The following is a 20,777-nucleotide window of genomic DNA, read 5'->3' on the forward strand; positions in this document are numbered from 1 at the left end:
CAGAGGGTGTCAGAGGGGACAGGCGCGAGTTTTCCACCGGAGCTGGTGGAAAGCCGAGCGGTCTGCGGTCGGCACGCTCGGGAGGACGGATCCGCCCCGCAAGCGACGAATACTGCGAGGAGCGCTAGGCCCCCGCCGGCGTGGGGAGGCTCTGGCAGCGTGCCTTGGCCGGCCTTGTGTCGTGTCCTTTAGCCCGGCGGTGCTGTGGCCGGGCCACGGCCTCTGCCCTTGGGAATGGTTGAGGGTTTCAGGGCAGGCAGTGCTCCCGTGTACAGTAAAACTTGTGAAAGCAGCGGATTCGCTTTCAGGGCTGTGCTGCAGGTTCCTCTACTGAGCTTTTTCGTGGTGCCCACCCGGGTTTCCTCCCAAGCAGCACCTTAGGGAGGGTCGGGAAATGAGCACGAACCGGGCTCCGCCCTAGCGAGGGAGCCTGCGAGCACTTAGGTGCAGAAGCGGTGGAAGTACAAAGCCTGTTACACTCGGCAGAATTTCAGAAAACAAAAAAAACCGACAACCAACCAATCAAAAAAAAAAAAAAAAAGGGCAAAAGGGCGGTGTCAGCAAGCAATGTCTTGTCCGATAAGCTCGTTGGCCCAGGGGCTCTGCTGCCACCTTCCCCATGCCGAGGTGCGGTGGGAGCACAGGGGCTGCCGCGGCGTGCCCGGCTCCCATGGTGACACCGGCAGCGGCACTTCCGGCTGCACCCGGAGGAGGCGGGCCCGGCGGCCCGGGCGGTAGGTGTGTGTCGGGCTGTAGGTGTGTGTGTCGGGCTGTAGGTGTGTGTGTCGGGTGGTGGGTGTGTGTCGGGCGGTGGGTCCGGGGCTGAGCGCCCTCCGGCACCTCCGTGTTCCGCCCTTCTCGTTGCGGCTCGGGTCCGGCCCGGGCCTGTGTGTGCCTCGGGGTCCAGCGGGACGAAGGCGGTGGCGCGTCCCGCCGGGGTGCGGCCGCCTGCCGGGTACCTCGGCTGAGGCGCAGGGCCTGAGGGGCTGCTCCTCCCCGCTCCCTGATGTTTTCAGTAGCGGGCGGGCGAGGGAATAAAGGAGGGAACACCATATTCCGCTCCCTGCCACAACGACCCTACTGTCGTTTTCCTCGTGTGGCAAAGGGTGGGCAGGGAGGTTTGAAAATCTTGCTCGGTATCTCTGGTGCTGGCTGCGTGTGACTGCTGGTAGCGTTCATGTGCGTAGCTGGATCACAGCTCTGGTCCGGCATCGCGTTCCCTGCTGCAGTTCCCCACAGAGGCACATAAAAATCTGTGAAAAAACAAGTAAAAATTATTTCTTCCAAAGCCCGTCATACCTTTTCTGGGACAAAGTGTACGGCACAGCAGGTCTGGAGAAAAAAACCTCAGGTACTACGAGCCTGCCTCCTGCTGAACGTTTGAAGTCTGACTCTTGTACTTGACGGGGCACTAGGCAGTCTCCCTCCTCAGCCTGCCTTCCTGCTGGATTTGAACTAAAAAGCACCTCCTGTCCCTTCTCAGCTATGTTCCCCAGCCTGCAAGAGCGCCTTTGTAATGTAAATATTGAAGTCACACATAGCGCTTATAAACACCACATTTCTACATGTCTGCTTAATTATTTTCAGGATTCCAATTCTTTAAAAGATTTAGAATGGAATTTTTTTAAGGGCTGGTTTATTATGCTTCTGAAGAAAAACCTTTCCAAATGTGGGCCATATGGGGAGCTTTTTGTGGTTGGTTTGTTTGGGGTTTTTAGTTTTTTTTGTTTGTTTATTTATTTGGTTGGTTTTTTGTTTTTTAATTTTTGGGGTTTTTTGTGTAATGTAGGTGTTCTAGGACAAAAGACACATGATATGTCACGTTTTCTGAAATGTTAAATCTGAGCTTTGGTGATTTCAGTTGTATCAACTGTTAGGTTGTAGTACTATTGTACTACTATTAGTTTTTGTGGCAATAGCAGGGAAAATTCTTGGCATTTTGTTGGACTTTAAAAAGAAGCTAATTCAATTACAGTTTCTTTCTCTCAATAGCTGCTAATGTTGCCGAATAAGGCTTTGAAATTCCTACCCATGAAACTTTGCCATTGTCTGGTCTCAAAAGTAAGTCTACATAAGGTCTCATTCTTTTATCATAAAGATTTGAATTAAATCAGAAATATTAAAAATAAAAAAAATATTCTTGAGGCGTTTTGTATGATAAAAGAGACAAATAATCTCTTATTCAAATAAAATGAATACCAAACATTCTGATCTCTCTTCTCTAAGTATATTTAGTGCAATGAAAATGTATTTCAATAGTCAGAATTCCTTATTATGAATGGAATAAACCTAAAGTGATGTTCTCTCTTTCCCTCCATTTAAGCTGTTGTAAGCAAATTTAAATGTTTAGGTAGTCTCATTTCAGGCTGAAGTGTATATAATTTTTCATATTTTTTGAGGGGTGGGCAGGATACCACTGGAAAGATAACTGTATTTTATTACCTACAGACTAAAACGTTAAAGAGTAAAATCTCTGTCAGGACTGAGCTACAATAAGACTTTATAGCTGGACCTTTCAAGAGGAATTAAAGCTACATCTTGAAATTTCCTGTACCTTTTATCAATGTATATTTTTCACCAGATAGCTTGAAGATTTATTTTAAGGATCAGTAGAATTTTTGTAATTGAGAGTAATGTTAGAGTCATATCCTGACCAATATTTGGGAATTTGAGTGCAATAAAATTGCATTGTTGAAATAGGAAGAATCAGAACCAACAACTTAGTTTGTGGCTATATCTTATGCTAAATTTATAAACTTACGGAATGTAAGGATCACAAAGAAAATAACTTTGCTTATTTCAGTTTCTTGCCAGCGGATTTTAAAAACTAAAGATGTCCTTTTTCCCTAAAATCGTTTTCCAATATGAAGTTGAAGAGTATCTCACCAAAGTGTTCAGAAATAATGAGGTATGTGACATAGTTACCCCTAACCATCACAAAATAAGAAATTTTTCTGTAACTTTAATACCTTACAATAAAATATTGTCTTCACATTAAACACAGTGGTTTTTATATAAAATATTTCTATATTTAAAATAGAAAATTAGTGTTTATGCCCGTTGGCTCAAAGTAGCATACAAATATTTAAATTAAATTGAGTATAAATCATAGAATTCAGTTTTGGATCCCACTGGAGAGTGGATCATAGATAATTAATCACATATTCACCACATAATACTGACAAGAAATACTCCCTTACCCCAGTGTAGAATACTACAAACAATCTTACTAATTCCTAATGCCAAGGATAAAAAATTTGGTTTTTAATGTACATACTTTTCAGTATCAAAGTTACTGATTCATAGATTTTAATTTAGTTTTCCATTTCCTTAGGGCTGGTCTACGTACAATAGCAGAGCTCTCTAGCAGTTGCTTTGATACTTGTTGCAAAATGCAGCGATTTTGCTGATACAGCTGTTTTTCCAATAAGTATTTTTCAGGAAATTTATGAGGCTTCCAGTGGAATTAGGCTTCCAGACATAGACATTTGTCACTATTGCACACCACATAACCATATCCCTCAATTTCTATGGAATGTTTATTCAGTGGGGTTCCTTTGCATTGAGCAAGAGGTGTCTGTGTGAATCTCTTAATATAAAATCTCTTCTTTCACTTTCAGCTTATCACTGCTTTAGGTACACAGGAGGCAGAGAAAAAATACCAGTCTCTCCTAAGTCATCTATCTCATCCACCAGCTTTTACAACTGTAAGAGTAAATACCCACTTGGCCTCAGTGAAACATGTGAAAAAATTGCTGTTTGAAGAGATCCAGAAGGTTTGTGCAATTTCTTTGTTTCAGCAGAATAGCAGGGTCTTTCATCTTTCATCTGAACATGAGACCTTTTCATTACTGGAAACTCTACCTTACCTCAGTGCATCCAGTGGTATTAACATTATACAATCACACTCATTTCCTGCCAGCATTAAACATTAAATGAAAATTTATTGTGTACCAGTATCCCTCATCTCATCCCTCCAAGAAAGGCAATAACAGAGGGAAAAGACATCCAACTCTTTTTTGTATGGCAGATCCAAACCCTCAATAGGATGGAATAAATAATGTAAAGGTGTCATAAATCTGTAAGAGAAGATGACAGATAAAAAGGGAAGCTCAGTGTGCTGTCTTCAGCATGCTTAGAACACTTTTGTTTAAGACTAAAGGAGAATGCCTGTATATCTAGATATCATTGGAGAAACTGTTCAGGAAAGTGAAAAAATTGGTTTGTTTTGGAAACTGGAGCCACGGTGATGCTCTGCAGCCACTGTATTTTCTTTTTTAAAACCTGTTTTTAATCCCTATATATTTTTTTTTTTATTTTTACTTATCTTAATTAAGCATTTATTTATCTGATGATATGTAAACCATTATATTCAAGAAATATATTGTTTTGAAATTGTGTCCTAGATCTTCACTCTGTCTAAAAAGATCTGGTTCTTTAAGTAGATTATTAATGCTAGTGGGTGTACAGGGAGCTTTTGCATGACAGGAGCCAAGACATTTCTGTGATGCAGAGGCAGTTGACAGTGTTCTGCTGGCTGGGATGGTAATGAGTTTTGCTAATTTTAGTTTGATTGTAGAAGTCTGGAAATGGATATTGCAGGGTTATATTTTGTTTCAAGGCAAAAAGCTTTGCTGAAAACTGATTTAATACCAGCTTTTCACAAACTTCTTGTATTTTAAAGTGTGATTACATGGTAGAAAAGGAAACCACATGACACTTTTGAACAGAAGTATGATCATGGATTGTTTCCTTTTTTAAGAGAAAATACTTATTTTTGGTTAAAACTGATTTATGGTTTTACATGCTTGAAGATTATATTCCAGAAGGCTCAGATGAGAAGACATAATTTTGTTTAAATCCTGGAAACTCTATAAAATGGCATTTTTTTTCAGCTAAATACATAACTCAGCTATCAGTGCCCAAACTTGGACTGACAAGAAAAATGAAAATTATTGCCAGCCTGGCCTATTAAGTAAGACAAGCAATACATGAGTAGAGTTAGACAGTGGCTTATAACTAATAACAGCTAAGAGTTAACACAGAATATACCCGAGCTTCTAAGGTGGTGTCACTGTGTGTTCTGTGTTCTGACAAAAACTCAGCCTTCTTCCTGAAGAAAGCAAAGACCAGTGATAAAGTTATGAGTGTCAGAGCACTCTCCCACTCCCTGAAGTCAGTTCTCAGTCAGTCTCTCTGTGGTCTTGTTATTTCTGAATTTGTGGAATGTTTAGTCTTTTGCACCAGTACTTTTAATATATAATGCCCCTTGCATACTATTTCCCAGCTGCTTTTAACTGTTTTCACTACTTTTGTGTTTTGTGCTCTACACCTAGAAATTATGGATGGAAAAATGGTTTTCAGTTTAAGTAAGTATGGAAATATTAAGTTTATTACTAGTGCTTACTAATTATATTTTTTAATGAAACAGCAATTTAAAGGACTATGTGTTCCAGTTCTCGAGCACCCAAAACTTCAGGACATTTTACTAATTCCTGTCATTGGACCCAGGTTTGTAATTTTCAGTCTTTAGCCTTAAAATGTTGTGTAATACAATTTTCTTACAGATTTCTTGTTAAACAGTTGTTATAACTAACTCTCTATAACTGAGGCACAACTTCATTTGTATTAAGACCTGGTGGACAGTCCATACACTAACCAGGTCAGAGTTTTACTCTTAAAAAGTGAAAGAAAACATAAAGCTTTATCTCCTTATTTATAAGACTAATGTTTTAGTGACATGTATGCATCCTCCCTGGAAAGCCAGGTAGGTGGCAGATAGAAGAGCCAAAATTTGCACTGGAATAAGGAACTATGGCTAAGTACGGGCAAGGTTTTCTTCCACTGGAAGAAATCAAGTGGAATCAAGAGTTACTCAGCAGTTGTTAAACACAAAGTCACATTACAATCATCTGGCATAGGAAAGAATAGAGGACTGTTTCTCAATCCCAGTATAATTTACTTGTGATTTACTTGTGTTCTGTGTCAGGTTCATATAGTGGCAGAATGTGCCAGAATCTGCATTATTTTGAGGACTGGTTTCCTGCTTGACTCTTTCCTTTGATTTCTCTAGAAGTAAAACAAATATTTTAAATGTAATACATGATAGTTAACCAGTTTTTCTTTATTAGATCTGACAAAATGCATATTTATGAACTAGAGCTTACTTGGGGAGTATTTAGCTTTTTTTCAGTATACTTTTCTTTTTTACTCAACTGTATCTTGTATTTCTAGGCGAGATTTAAAAAAACATGCATCTGAAGTCATAGTTGGAGCCCAGTGTGGATATGCAGTACTTCGAGGAGCACACGTTTATGTCCCTGGAATTGTATCCACCTCAAGATGTAAGAGTTCTCTAAATACACCCATCTAAGTTGTAAAAATGGCAGAAAAAGTGTCACCATTGAAAAATTGATAAATAGTGATGCAAAACTGTTTTCTGTTCTCAGATGAAATTAATCTTACAGTTGTGGTTTATGGTAATGAGACTTTTTAAAGTTTTTCTGGTTTTTTTTTTAATATTTTCACTATTTTTCATTTTACATATAGTAAGTTATATGTAATCATTTCTCACTGGCCTGGCCTGTTTTAAATTCCTTTTTTCATATAATTCATAGCTGAAGTATTAGTTCTCAAGGATTTCATTTTCTTATTTTTCATTTCAAAATATTTTTAAAGAGAATTTTCAAAGTAAAACCTGTTTTTTAAGAATGTTTTTTTACTACTGAATACTGTAACTTTTAATATGGATGTTAAATTGAATAAACTTACAAAAGTTGGCTGCTTAAAAAAAATGGGATACCACATCCGGATGGTGACTAGGTGTATCTGGATTATTTAATAGATACAGGTTATTTATTTCTTCACTCAGTCATAAAGCCACTTACCTTCATGGTTCTGTTAGATTTTAAGTTACAAATCAAAAAAACCCAGATTTTCTTTTTTTAATGCATTGGCAAGTCATTTGTTTATGTAAGAGGGATGTAGTAAAAATCTCTTTTTCATTGATGAGAAGAAATTTATGTCAGTTTTTATGTCAGATTCTTAAGAAATGGAAATTATGCATCAATGCCTGTGAGACAGGATAAAAAAAGTCTACATATGCATGCTTTTTGTTCAGCAACCTATTTTTGTTCTTTAAATGTCAAATTAACTTTATGTAAAATCAGTATAATTTTGGATGATTCACCTTATTAGTCTATTGTGATGAGATCTAGTGATCATCTTGATTCTTATTATTAAACAAAATTAGTCAGAAAAGCATTTATCAAGTCACTTCATTTCCTTTCAGGAAAAAACCTTCAAGAAGTTTTAAGCATGTGCTTAAGTCCAATTCACTGAACAGGAATGTTTTTCAATCTAGGGCTTGAAAATGAAATAAGTATATTGGCATAGCAGTTGTTGGAACTGCTTATTTACACAACCCCATAAATATTCAAATCCTTCTTTGAGTCAGCTAGTGATTTATCATAATTGCCACATGTAATTATGCATGTAACATCAATTCAAAGAAAATAAAGATACTATAAAACTTGTGGAACACTTCAGGGGAATTGCAGATAAGAAAATAAAATAAAAGGGCACACTACCCACTTGATGCCAAATATAATAAAGCTGTATTAAGTACAGATGGTCTAACTAGGGAAAAAAATAGTCCAGCAAGAACACATATTTAATCACTGAACTTGCCATCCAAATGAGGGTAAACTAATGATCAGGGGGCTTTGAGCTTAATTTAACTTATCACACTTTAACCTTTATGTTTATGGAATGCTACTATAATCTACAGAAAACTTAAGAACCCTCTGCAGGACTAGTGTATTTTGAAAGGATGATAGCAGAGAGTGAAATAAAATAATTTATGTTTGAATACTGCAAAAAACATTGACATATGCTTGATGGAAGAGTTAAATTGCTGCAGGTTTTTGTTCAGTGAAGTTTAAGCAGACATTAATACTGAGCAATCACAATGTTTTGTGTCACATTGTGTGAAAATAAGTAGTGTAAAAAATAATTTTTCAATTGCTATGCAACAAATACTACAATTTAAGAATTTCATGGCATTTGGGCATAATCAGAAGGCCACCTGATAATGGGAAAAAGGATTCTATAGTACAATTCCAAGAATTCTTGGGAAGCTGAACTGCCATTAGTCTTGTTATATCTTCTTGTTCCTGCAGCCTGTCAGTCACCTCAGAAGTGCAGTTTTGGATTTTTTCTTTTTATTGCTATCAGAAGAGGCCTTTATTTTTAAGCATATTTTTCATCCAGTCAACACATAGCACTTGTTCACTATTATGTAAAGTCACCTAAACCATCCCTTTTCTATTTTATTTTTCTAACTCAGAAAGTTTGTTAAGTCTGTAGGCTTACACTTCTAGAGTTTGGTATTTACACACTTTACTGATCTGGTCTGTTTTAATTGGAGATACAAAACTCTCTAAGAGGATTTTTGAGAACAGCAGTTCACCTAAAGGGAAGAGAGCCAGACCAGAACAAGAATATATAATCACTTGTGTTAAAGCAATAAGTAGTTAGAGAAAAAGCAGTTATAGCTATGTTCTAGGTGGCTGTTGAGAGGTCATTAGATAAATTTAGCACTCCTGCCTTTGTTCAGTAAGGGTGAGCAGTGTTGTTTCATGTACTTGTGTGCTTGGAGCAAACATGGAGGACTGGATCTAGAAGGTGTGCTTAAAACTTATGGGTGACCTTGCCTTGATAAAATAAATAAAGTGCAGGTTTGTGTAGCCTCTTAGAAAACAAGACACAGTGCCTGACTTGCAGCTTGGTGTCTCTCAGTACCTCCAGTCTTTTGGTAGCTGTCATTCACTGTGTAAAACTTTAAAGCTTTATATCAGTTGATCTTCTCTCATTACATTTAAAAAATGGGAAGTTTGGTATGAGAGAAGAGTTGAAGTAAACAGTCTGCTGAAAATCCTAAGTGACTTGGTCACTACTGTTTTGTTAAATGCCTTAATGAATTCAAGCTTTCCATTTTTTCTTTGTGCAGTTGTGAAAGCTGGAGATCTGGTTTCAGTGTATTCAGATATTGAAGGGAAATGCAAAAGAGGAGCCAAAGAATTCGATGGAGTTAAAGTTTTCCTTGGAAATGGAATTTCAGAACTCAGCCGCAGTGAAATCTTCAGTTCAAATGGCCAACTGAAGTAAGTCCATAGTAATTGCAATCTACATGTAAAAATTTGCAAAGGGAAGGAAGAAAATGGGAAAACACTTTGAATTATTTTGTACCCTATGTGAAGTCACAAAATAGCTTTGCATGTTGGGATTTCCAGTATTTTTTGGGAAGCCGTTAGTTTCATATTGGGATTCAGATACCAATTTACTTGCAAGGTAGGAGGAAATAAGTGGGGTCTTTAATAATTAATGTTTATTCAGTTCAGTAATATCAAACAGAGTTGACAAATGTTCCCACTCTGGCAAAATTGCATTTTGGTGAATTGTGTAGTACTACTTCCTTCTTTGGATGGAACAAAAGTGAAGCCTTATCAATTTCTCCATCTTTTAAAAATATCTGTAGGGAATTTTTTTTTTTTGGTGGGACAAAGGACAAAACATAAGGTCAAAAAAATTACTAAAATTTGCCAAAGTAGTTACCTATTTCAAGATTACTTGTTCTTCTATTTTGTTGATGAAGGATATGGTTTATTCCTCTCGTGTTACTTAAAATACATGTAAAAGACTATGGATGTCAAATTAATGACCAAGACTTTACTTCCTGAGAACAAACTACTAAAGTTCTAGTGAAAAAAAGTACATTGCCAGAGAATTTCCGATTTATGAGAGCTTAAATACAATAAAAATAGTGGTAGGATGCAGCTGTTGAGTTGGTGACATGGAACAGCAGTAGGTAACACTAAACCTGTTGTCTGCAAGTTTCCTTTCTTGTATCCTTCCTTCTCATTGGACTGTGCAGTACATAGGCAAAATAATACTCTGTCTCTTTAGTACTTTTGTTTGTAGACTTGGTGTTGCTTTTTCATGGCTCTATTGTTATCCATTTCCTGGTACATTCGTTTAACAATTATATCTGCATCAGAATTTCGTCCATATTTAAAACTTCTAGGTGAGTTCTGGTTTCAAACCATAGCTTTTCAGGCAAATCAATGTTCCTGCAAGGCTTTTCATACAGGATTTCTGTAATAATTTGACTGAAACCTCTGGAATTTAGGAAATGGAGATAAATCTAACTAGGAAATCACATGCCACTGCCCTATTGGGTACACATGGCTAGCCAAAAGCAGTTATGGATTGAAGTTAAGGTATTTAGGTCCAGTTTTATGCATTTCTTTACAGTATCAAGGCTTGGATTACATCTTGGTTTATCCTGTGTACAGAACCAGAAATTTGCTTTATGCATTTTTACAGATAATTCCAACTTATCATGTAATGCATTTTTTGCCATGATTTACTCAACTTTGATGATGTTATTCCAGAGAATTTTTCTAAAATAATTTTTCTTGGTTGTTCTTTCATTCTTGTAAGATTGTTGTGTCAAGTTGCTATTTGTAACCATGATGGTTTTAATTGACTACTGTTAAAATGTATAAAACTGAGTATTTGAAATTTTTTCACACTTTTCAGGGGGCTGGGCGTAAGAATGATAGAGCCAGTCTACCTTAGTCCTTCATTTGACAATGTGCTTCCTAGTCATTTGTTTTTACAGGTATGTTTGTTCCAAAACCAAATGTCTGTACTATTTACAGAATAATGAATATTCTCTTAGCACACATTCATAGTTTCTACATTCCTTGTTCATTGTAGTACCTAATTCAGTCATTTGATTTGAGGAACACAAAGCATTTAAAATGAAGTCAGTATCTACATGTAGGTGGTTTAATCATACTGTGTCTGAGCTATGATAAGGGATTTCAAAGCAACATAAGAGATATTGACTTAAAAACATAGAAATTCCTCTTGCAGATACTCTGCATAGAGCTATTAGTTTTTGGAATTTGCCTATGAACCCTGCAATATGAGCACCTTTCAAGGTACATAATTCTGTAGATAATCAGGAAATTCTCCAAATATTAGGTTGATTTGAAGCTGTTATTTAAGTACTAAAGACAAATTTAAAAGGTTTTTATACCTTTGTGTTGAACTGAGAAGAAAGTATTTCCATATTGTCTAAGGTGCAGTATTGTGCACAATTATTGCACATTATTTCTCTTCAGTGCAGCTGTTCTGTTTGTACAATTAATAGCACAGTTCAGCTTCTTGCTACTTTAATTCAGCAAGCTTAGACTTCTGTGTTTTGATCTTACTGTTCTTTAGCTTCACCAGTATGTTAATACAGTAAATATTCCAGTAAACAGGTTAATATAAAGTATTTGTAATAAACAGAGCTGCTCTGCTCTGTGCCAGTATCAGCTTATTTTAGTTGGACTTTTAGCACTGTAGTGTCCTTAGTCATGAGCTCTTAAACTTCAGTCAGATACTCAGACATAGCTTTAAATAAAAAATGAGCCACTGGAGACTTCTTATGTAAACTGTCTGTTATATATAATACAAACAATTCATTTTCTGTCAAAAGAACTGAGAGCAATATCATAGGTATCTTCCCTGCTGAATGAATTATATTTTTAAATGCATTTGCCATTCCTTAATAAAGGAGTTGATGCAGGGTATAAAGTTTGAATTCTCCCATATTTGTTTTTATTATAGAATTTACCTTCGGTGGTTGTGAGCCATATTTTAAACCCTCAACCAGGAGAGAAAATTTTGGATATGTGTGCTGCACCTGGAGGAAAAACAACCCATCTTGCAGCACTAATGCATGATCAGGTAAGAGAAGTAATTTGGCATTTTCTAAGGAAGAAAGTCTGACCGCTGTTTATTTGCATAGCTCTCTTCACTTAACTATTAGAATGCACAGATAATTTACAGCAGCAAACAATTGATATTTTGACATTTTACTTACCAATGTATTTCTCTACACATCAGTTACTGAAATGGGCAACAGACAATCTTTATCAAGTATTAACCATCAGCTTTAAAACCTTATTTGCTACAGATTGATAGTTGAAATATATCTAATTTCACTTTTTAAAATGTTATTGAATTATTTTTAATCATAGAATTTTTTACATGCAAGGCATTGTTATGCAAGAATACACTGGATTCATGAAACTGAGATGCATAAAAATCAGGGGTTACAACTATGTGCCAAAGAAACACACAACTCTCTACAAAAATTTACTAAAAAATTTCTAATCCAATTAGGATTTTCCTCAGTAAAAATTATCAATTCTGCATAGAGATAGGATTTTAGGCTGAATTTCCAGTCTGAATTTCTCATTCTATGGCAGAATGTCATAAAATCCAAAGCTGTCTAATGAGAAAGCAACAAAAATTAGAAGAAACGAAAAATATGTAGAAAAAGACAAAGGAGAGGAGAATGTAATAAAATAAGAATGTAAATACAGGATTACAGCTCTCTATATGTTGAAATGTTATGTGCACAGTGAAATACAGAAATGCAGGTTACTCTTCTTGAGCAGAGGGGAAAAGCATGTACAATTGCCTCTAAAATTTTGTAAGACTTTATTATTTTTGTTGAAATAGGTTTATTAGAATATATCAGATTGTTTAGAAGTCTTGCAGTTATATTATGCAGTACTTTGACAGGTGCCTGTGCATAAATGTGAAGGCATAGCGTGTAGTGGTATGAATGTATTGAGAAAAGGCTTGTATTCAGTTCTGTGATGGTTTGTCTGTGGAAATGTTTTTTCCATCAGTTTGGAACAATGGGAAGGCATTAATAATGCATTAGACAGACATTAGACATTATATATATTTAAAGCATCCAGTAGAAAATTTCACTGTGATAACTAAAGGAAGTCTGCAAATCATATATTTATGTCATGGATTCATTTACATCTATATTTTTTTCCATCTGTGTATCTACATTTTGTATAACTTTGCAGAACTGCTTTGATTGTGCTTGCCTGCAGCTGATGTGGTAAAGATGAAGAACTCAGATGTTAAATATTTATCTCACTTGATTTTCATTTTCTGAGTATATAATTTTAATTTAAGATATGGAAGATAAAGGTATGGAAAAAAACCACTTATTTTTTAAGAATGGGGATTTTAAATTCCATTCACAGATTTTCCATACTAATTTTTTACAGACAACATATTAAACCACTAACATTTCAGAATATTTAAATCACTCTTACTTTTTTGTGATATAATTTTGACATTACTATATTGTTTTTAAATAATATAACCAAGATGTAAGATTGCTCTGTAACATTAAGAGCTCTTAAATAAGAATCAAGAATACTTAAAGCTTGAGAATTTATTATTATCTGCATCCCAGTCTAGACCGCTGTTTTTTCAGATGACTTATAAGTAGTTGTTCTGGCAGTGGCTGGCATGGGCCAAATGGAGAAGAGTTGTGTAGCAGCTTGTTCTTTTCTCTGGAGAAAAGAACAGAGAAGCTGTGAATAGCCCATCCCTGGACGTGTTCAAGGCCAGCTTGGATGGGGCTCTGAGCAACCTGGTCTATTGGAAGGTGTCTCTGCCCATGGTAGGTGGGTTGAACTAGATGGTCTTGAAGATCTCTTCCAACCCAAACCATTCTGTGATTCTATTATCTCTTTATCCCTGCAGTATGCACAGATGTGCACCAAATCCACTGTTCTTGCAAGAGATGAAACTTTGAAGCCCAGTCAGGTGCTAGAGTACACGTGCAATAAATTGAATGGTGCTAGGGGATGAGTAGGAGGTGCTTTGGCTCACAGCAGCTGAAGACTGGACACCATTGACACAACCTAAATCCATTCTTACCTCTCAGTCCTAGCTCTGCATATTGCCTAACACAACATACAGATAACAGCTTATCTTTACTGATTTTTTATTACTTCTTAAACTTAATTGTTTTACCCTTCTATAAGCCTTTAGAGACCCATCACCAAATAGAAAAAACTTGTTGTTTTCTCAGCATATTGTGTTTGCTGTAGCAAGTCTAGTACAAGTTTTTGGTTGTTGGGTTGTTCTATTCTGGATTTTACTGATACTACTTTTACTTTCCTTTGTGTTCCCAGATTTCATGTTGCAGGTAGTGCTGTGTGTCTTTTTTGATTTATTTTGGGGGAGGAAAAAAGAAATCTTATTTTATACTATAGGAATTGTGTAATTGTGATTTCCCTCCCCTGACCTCTGAACTTATTCTAGTATTTACGCCATTTCCCAAAGTAACTTGAGTGACAATTACTGCAGGTATTCCAATATGTTATGAGTTTGACCAAGTCAGACCAATGGCTGTGGGCCCCATTTCCTCAGCTCTGAACTGTAGTGTGATCATATTTCTTACTCCCTCCATACAAATTTAAAATCTGTTGACCTATTTTACCAAGTATTTGAGGATTCTACCCTCATTCAAATGATTAAATTTTTATCTTAGTGCCCAGTTCAGCAGTCCAAAACAAACAAAAAGAAACAAACAACAAAACCACTTGCCAGAAGTCAGATATTACAGCATCCCTTAGAGTGACAGTCCCAAGCAGTCAGAATGTGCATGGCTGCAGACTATTGTGGCTATTGTGGAAAACACGTGGGAACAAGGACTGCAGGAGTGTGGATTTAAGAATAAAATAGTTCTGTAGGGAAGACTATGCTTTATTTATTACACTTCCCAGGATTGGGAAAGGAAATCAGAAACATCCATTTAATCATTATGCTTGTGATGAAAACTTTGGGATTTTTTTCAGGGTGAAGTTATAGCCATGGACAAGATAGCTAACAAGATCAAGAAAATCAAGCAGAATGCTGAATTGCTGCAGTTGAATTGCATTAAGGCCTTTTGCTATGATGGAACAAAGGCCCTTTCAGTAGAGAAGAGAGAGGATAAACAAGGTAAAATAAACAATTTGGGTAGTAGTAGCTTTTAAAAGAAAATAGTAATGTTTTGCAAAAACAGTATTAAACCTGTCACAGGTTTAAAAGTCCTTGAAATCTTGGCAGATACCAAAGTTGCCTCAGCACTGTGAATGCACTTTTATTTTCTACTCTTTTGTGATTTTCAGCTTCTCTATGAAGCAAATAGAAAGTCAAATTATCTGTCCGTGTCACAACCTAATATTCTCAAAGGAAATGCATTCCTTTCCCAGATAATATCAAAGACTGAAGAAGCCTTAAAGCTTCTTTCACGATCACATTTAACCACATACTGGGAAGTTTATGAGTTAGTCTGAGAAAAAAATTATTTTTGCAGACTTGCTTCACTTCTCTGCCTCATAATCCTCATCAGTAAAATGGGTTTATTAATACCTAACTCCCAGGAGTGCTGCAAGGTTTAGTTCATTGATGTTTGTTCAGCTGTTCAAGGGAAAGTTATATACAAGCACAGTGTATTATTTTAAGTAATTTCATCTGCTTTTTTGAAGTGATGCAGTTATGATATTGGTTCTGTTCCCATGATGGAATGATTTAAATGGTATCTGCTGCCTTGATTATTTTTAGTTTGTTGTGCAAAGTATGCTGTTCTTTCTCAGTCTATTTTATCTCAGTCACTGGTTAGCCTAAGTAGGAATCAGATTACATAATTCACCTTCTTTGTCCCTATGCATTGCAGTTATTCCTGCTTTGGAGGAACAAAGGTACTTTCCTAAGAGTCTTTTTATGAACATCAAATATTGTAGGTGGCAAGTAGTAATTACAGAGATTAACAAGAGCAAGCTGTAATACTGAGAGATAGTGAGGGCTTTTCTGTACATTCCTGCAAGTAACACATTACATATTTTGAACATTTTAGTAATGGATCAGAGGTAGATAAACCAGATAGACTCATTTTGTAGTCAGGGAAAAGCTAGGTAGCAGTAGTGTGATGATAATACAAGTTTGGCAGCAGTAGTACATGGTGATGCTGAGCCAATCTCCCTAGCACTAAGGAGACAGAATTTTCTGGACTGTTGAGCCATTGGGGTACAGATTAAAGGATAGGCTCTACATATGGAAGATACATATTGTCATCCAGGTAATAGTCAGAAAGTGTTCTCTTCACAATCCTTTTTGACTGAATTGTTCTGCCATGAGAATTTGCAGTAGTTCATGTTATTATGAAGTGCTTTATTTTATAAAGCTATGCATACATCACAAGAAATAGTTCCATAGACAGTCCAATTATTATAAGGCAGTCTCAGTGATTAACTACAGGTTTGTCTCAGTAAAGGTTTGCACACTTTTGAGCTGTGGCTCTTTACATCCTATATGCACAACTCTGTATCCAGCACTTTTGACCAATTGTATTTCAACTTTTTTGATTATTTTTACATGTTATTTTCAAATTACTAAATTAAGGTTAAAAAAATACTGCCTAGTGGGATCATTTTTGAGCTCACAGAACTTAAACTGTTCAGTTTTCTGGGAGATGAAAACTACCACCAGCTGAAGCTTGTCTCTAGCTGAGACTAGTTTTGCAGACACTGTTTATAGCACATAAATGTTTTATGTCAAGGAAGCAGTAACAGCTTCTCCTTACCTAAAGTGAAGCCTCAAGGAAGGAAACAGGCCCATTTTACATTACTAACTGCTTTTTACAGAAGGACCTCCATTCTTACCAGAGTCATTTGATCGAATTCTTCTTGATGCTCCATGCAGTGGCATGGGACAGAGACCAAACATGGTTTATTCTTCAACTTTAAAGGAAGTGACCTCATATCAGCCACTACAGCGCAAGCTTTTCACTGTGGTATGTGTTAAACATTGAGTAATTGATAAGCTGAATTGAACACAAATGCTTTTGTAGCATAAAACTTACCCAAAAAGCAGTCCCTCATTTTCCCTACTTTTTCAGCAGCCAGGAAGTTTTAGGGTCCTGTTAACCTCTCAGCTCCACCAGATCTGTTGCTAGGTGAAGCCAATTGATTGCAGCATGGTAAAGGTCTGTGTAATCCATAATAAATAAAAAGCTTTGTGTTCTTTTTAATTCCCTCAGTTTCATCAGTTTTACATTATAATAATTACAAAGGTCTAAGTCACAGAGCAGGTGACTTAGGAACATGCTAAGGAGTGTGCTTGGGCTGATGCTGAAGGATAAGATGAAACTTGTCAAAATCTGAATGATACATATTCAAAGTGAATGACAGCTTGAAAAGCAGCATAGATACAGCTTCCATGCCAAATACATGGAAATAGTTGACATCTAATATAAGTGACATAAGTCTTGTGTATCCATGGTTGGCAGCAGGTGGTGAAAACAGATCTAATCTGTCTAGGGTATGCAGAGCTGCACAAATAACAAATCTTACAAGGTGAATCATCTCAATGACATTAATAAACTGCATGAGTTATAATGCCTATTTGGAAAGAAGACTCTTTCTAATCCATGTTATCCTTTGCTGTATTCCCTGAGAAAATTATTATCTTAACAGTTTAAGTTTAATTAAAAGTGTTCAGTTTTAATATTCTAGGTGCATGGGTTATTAGTTAATGTTGCTTAATATGAAAGTTTGAAATTTAAAAATAAGCTGAAATATTGTTTATTTCTGCCTGCAGGCAGTGAAGTTGCTGAAGCCAGGAGGTGTTTTAGTATATAGTACATGTACAATTACACTTTCTGAAAACGAGGAGCAAGTTGCTTGGGCCCTGAAAACTTTTCCATGCCTCCAGCTTCATCCACAGGTAATACTATTTTCAGGATACTTCTCACAATCTAGTGATCTTAGTTTGGAACTGTAAAGTTACACAGTATATTTACTATCAATAAATCTTTTTTTCACCCTGGACAGCTGTAAAAGCTGTGGATAGAAATAACAGAAGGATTTCTGAGGCTTTTTTAAAATCTGTTTTTGTGCTTAATTGAGCTTTATTTAGGCATCATTAAGTATTTTCCCACTCTGTATTATTTTAAAACACAACAGGGACAAAAGATAGGTTGAAAAGGTTAAAATTTCTCTTGCAATTTCTTTAATTTCTTTAATATTGTATTCTCTTCTCTTGCACATTCACAGGAGAGGTGAAGTTTTTTTTATTAATGCCACTGAAGTCTTGAAGACTTGCATATAATGTATGGGACATAAATGAAACTAAATTTTTGTTTCAAAGAAGGAGGATGTTATATGTATGGGACCTATTTTTGATTTATTTAAAAGGAATGAGAGAAAGAAATTATTTCAGGCTCAGTGTCCTAAGAATGTACCTTGTCTTTTTTGGAGTCAGTGCCTACTATTAAGATGTCTGGGAGGAGGTAAAATATATAGGGAGATACTAGAATGTTTTTATCTACACTAGCTACAGTATATACAATTGAGAAATATCTGTTACCTTTTGTTGTACTTCAGGGGGGGTTTGTCATCAGATCGCGTGTCCCACTTCCTCTTTGATGAGGAGTTGGGTGTGGTAGTTGTTTATCATCGTGGCTTTGAGGAAAAGTCTGACTCTGATATTGGTTTTGCTTACACATTCTGTGATGACTTGTACCTGTCTTAAGAAGCTTAGATGAATCTTTAACTGAAATTAAAAAAAATACAATAGCTGTACAATGAGAAATTAATATGATGGCTGGTAAAGATTTAACAGAACTGAAGCTCTTCATCAAAGCTTTTTATGGTGTGTTCTTCTGTCTGTATTCTCACCATCCATTCACTAAGAATTTTTCAGTTCCCGACATTTCAACTGAGATTATACATTTAACCTAACTGCATGAAAAATCCACCTGGGTAGAATGGCAGAGCAAAACACAAGCCTTATTAATTCAAATGCAAGATTAATTCCTGCTGGATAAACTTTCTCTCACCAGTAATATCAGTCTTGAATAAAGCACTGTTTTTCACACACACACGCCATATCTGTAAAAATTAATCTTTTATGTATAATATATTTTAAACGAAATGACATTGAATTGTTTACCCACATATAATTTATAATACCTTATAACCAGTTCCCTACCAGTGTAAACTAAGGTGATATTTTCCAATGAACATGAAACAGGAGTCTACAGTCTACTTACCTCATGTTCCTTTATGTACTTATTTCCCATATTCTTTAGTCTCAATGGATGTCTCCTTTTTTATCCAGTCCACTGTTTCCCACTTTCTCAGTTTGGCAGCAGATCCTGGAAGCACATTGGGTAATGTGGGCAAGGAAAAAACAGGAGATGGAGCCATAAGCGTTGTTCTTGTAGGTGTAAGTTACCACATGGCAGCTGCTCCTTTGTGCAGACTTCCTCTTAGGAGTTTACACAGGAGATACTGTAGATCAACTTAAATGCAGTAACTTAACTGGAAGGAAAAATTAAAAGGTAGAGGAAGACACTGGTCTGCCTTTAACCAAGTTACTCGAACCTGTGGAATACTGTTTTCCCTAGACTTTCACCTTTCCTTCCTTCCTTCCATTACATCAAGTCGCTACCCTTGTCTCCCTTTGTACGTTACTTTTCTCTCAATTTGCAGTAGACACCTGTGTTTGTCTTTTACCTTTCAATGGAAAGCCCTGAAATGCTGCTGAGGGAAAGGGAGAATGAGTGTGCAGCCCCTTGGCTGCCCAGCTCTCCAGCAGGCAGTACGTGGTGAAACAGCTAACTGGCATCATGTGCTGACTGGGTGAGCTCATGTGTTAGCAAAGTGTGATGGCTGAAAAAACACTCTGCTGTAGGCTGCATTATGGACTACATTAGACTAGATTGACAAAGGAGATCTATTTTTGATATTGCAGTGCCAGCTTTTGCACACTTTGTTCCATCTCCTTACTGAATGCATTGAAAGAACAATCCAGCTAAGAATTATTCTTTTTCCAGGAATTAGGGTTTTAAATAGGAAGCAGTCAAGGCTATTCACAAGAAATATTGAGAAGAAGGATGGGATTTTTAAGTCCTTCTCCTCTCCAGGATTTTAAAGCCAAATGTTATCTCTTGAAATTGATTCTTTCTTTTTTTTCTCTGCCTCACAGACATGCACATGTAACAGTAGTCCCATTTACCTGTTAGTCTTATTACATGAGAAGAAAACTCAAAAGTTATATTTTTCTGCTGCATCATCTCCCAAAAATGATGCCTCTTCAGGCAGTAAAATATTCTGGACTGGGGCTTTTAGTCTCTCCAATTGAAGTTTTTACTGTGAAGAATCCCATCTTTTTAGGTTGGATATCAGGAAGAAATTCTTCACAGAAAGGGTGATTGACTGAGTGTTGGAATGGGCTGCCCAGGAGGTGGTGGAGTCACAATCCCTGTGGGTATTTAAGGGAAGACTGGATTGCAGTTGGTGCCATGGTACAGTTGACAAGATGGTGTTAGGTCATAGGTTGGACTTGATGATTTCCAAGGTCTTTTCCAGCCTAGCTGTCTCTGGAATTCTACTGCTGTTACTGATGATACTGGTAACGGGCTGAGGACTCACTGTTTTTGACTAACTCATAGCTGTTAAGTCAGTACACAGAAGTGCTGAATCATTTAGAAGTGGCAACCTAAACCCTTTAGACTGGCTAGCTGGTGGTAACAGCTTTCTTGGGATGTTTCAGCCCTTGGAGTAAGGAATTCTTTTAGACCTGTGCACCTATCCTCAAAAAGTGCTCTAAACTACAGAGATAAAGTTGACGAGTGGCATCACCACCTCCTCAAAATACTTGTAAATATCTTGTATTAATATTGTATATATGTTTGAATAATATTGGCCAGATGAAGGCAAGAAAAGAAGCCACATTGCTTCTGGATCTTCTGGTGTGAAGGATACAAGCACAGCTTGTCCATGTTAATTGTTCAGTAGCTCAGCAGAATACATTTAGGGCATTTAGAGCTGCAGTAATTTGCTTTTCTTTGT

The 20,777-nt window shown here is 36.7% G+C and overlaps 1 protein-coding gene across 16 annotated transcripts in view; it reads left to right on the plus strand.

Moving 5' to 3' along the window:
- NSUN6 (NOP2/Sun RNA methyltransferase 6) overlaps positions 1-20,777 on the plus strand; it is a 22,380-nt gene continuing 1,603 nt past the window's right edge. Inside the window, exons 1-13 of one of the 16 annotated variants that reach the window (XM_077174352.1) lie at positions 1-734; positions 1,290-1,351; positions 1,993-2,061; positions 3,621-3,776; positions 5,432-5,511; positions 6,235-6,344; positions 9,011-9,164; positions 10,603-10,684; positions 11,683-11,802; positions 14,736-14,880; positions 16,566-16,714; positions 17,521-17,646; positions 17,976-20,770. In XM_077174352.1, coding sequence (XP_077030467.1) covers positions 620-734; positions 1,290-1,351; positions 1,993-2,061; positions 3,621-3,776; positions 5,432-5,511; positions 6,235-6,344; positions 9,011-9,164; positions 10,603-10,684; positions 11,683-11,802; positions 14,736-14,880; positions 16,566-16,714; positions 17,521-17,646; positions 17,976-17,984 — 1,377 coding nt within the window. In that variant the 5' untranslated portion in view covers positions 1-619 and the 3' untranslated portion in view covers positions 17,985-20,770. The other 15 variants (XM_077174289.1, XM_077174297.1, XM_077174330.1 and 12 more) reach the window with 15 other exon arrangements.

Source organism: Agelaius phoeniceus, chromosome 1 (genome assembly GCF_051311805.1).
Source record: "Agelaius phoeniceus isolate bAgePho1 chromosome 1, bAgePho1.hap1, whole genome shotgun sequence".
In the NCBI taxonomy this organism is placed as follows: Eukaryota; Metazoa; Chordata; class Aves; order Passeriformes; family Icteridae; genus Agelaius; species Agelaius phoeniceus.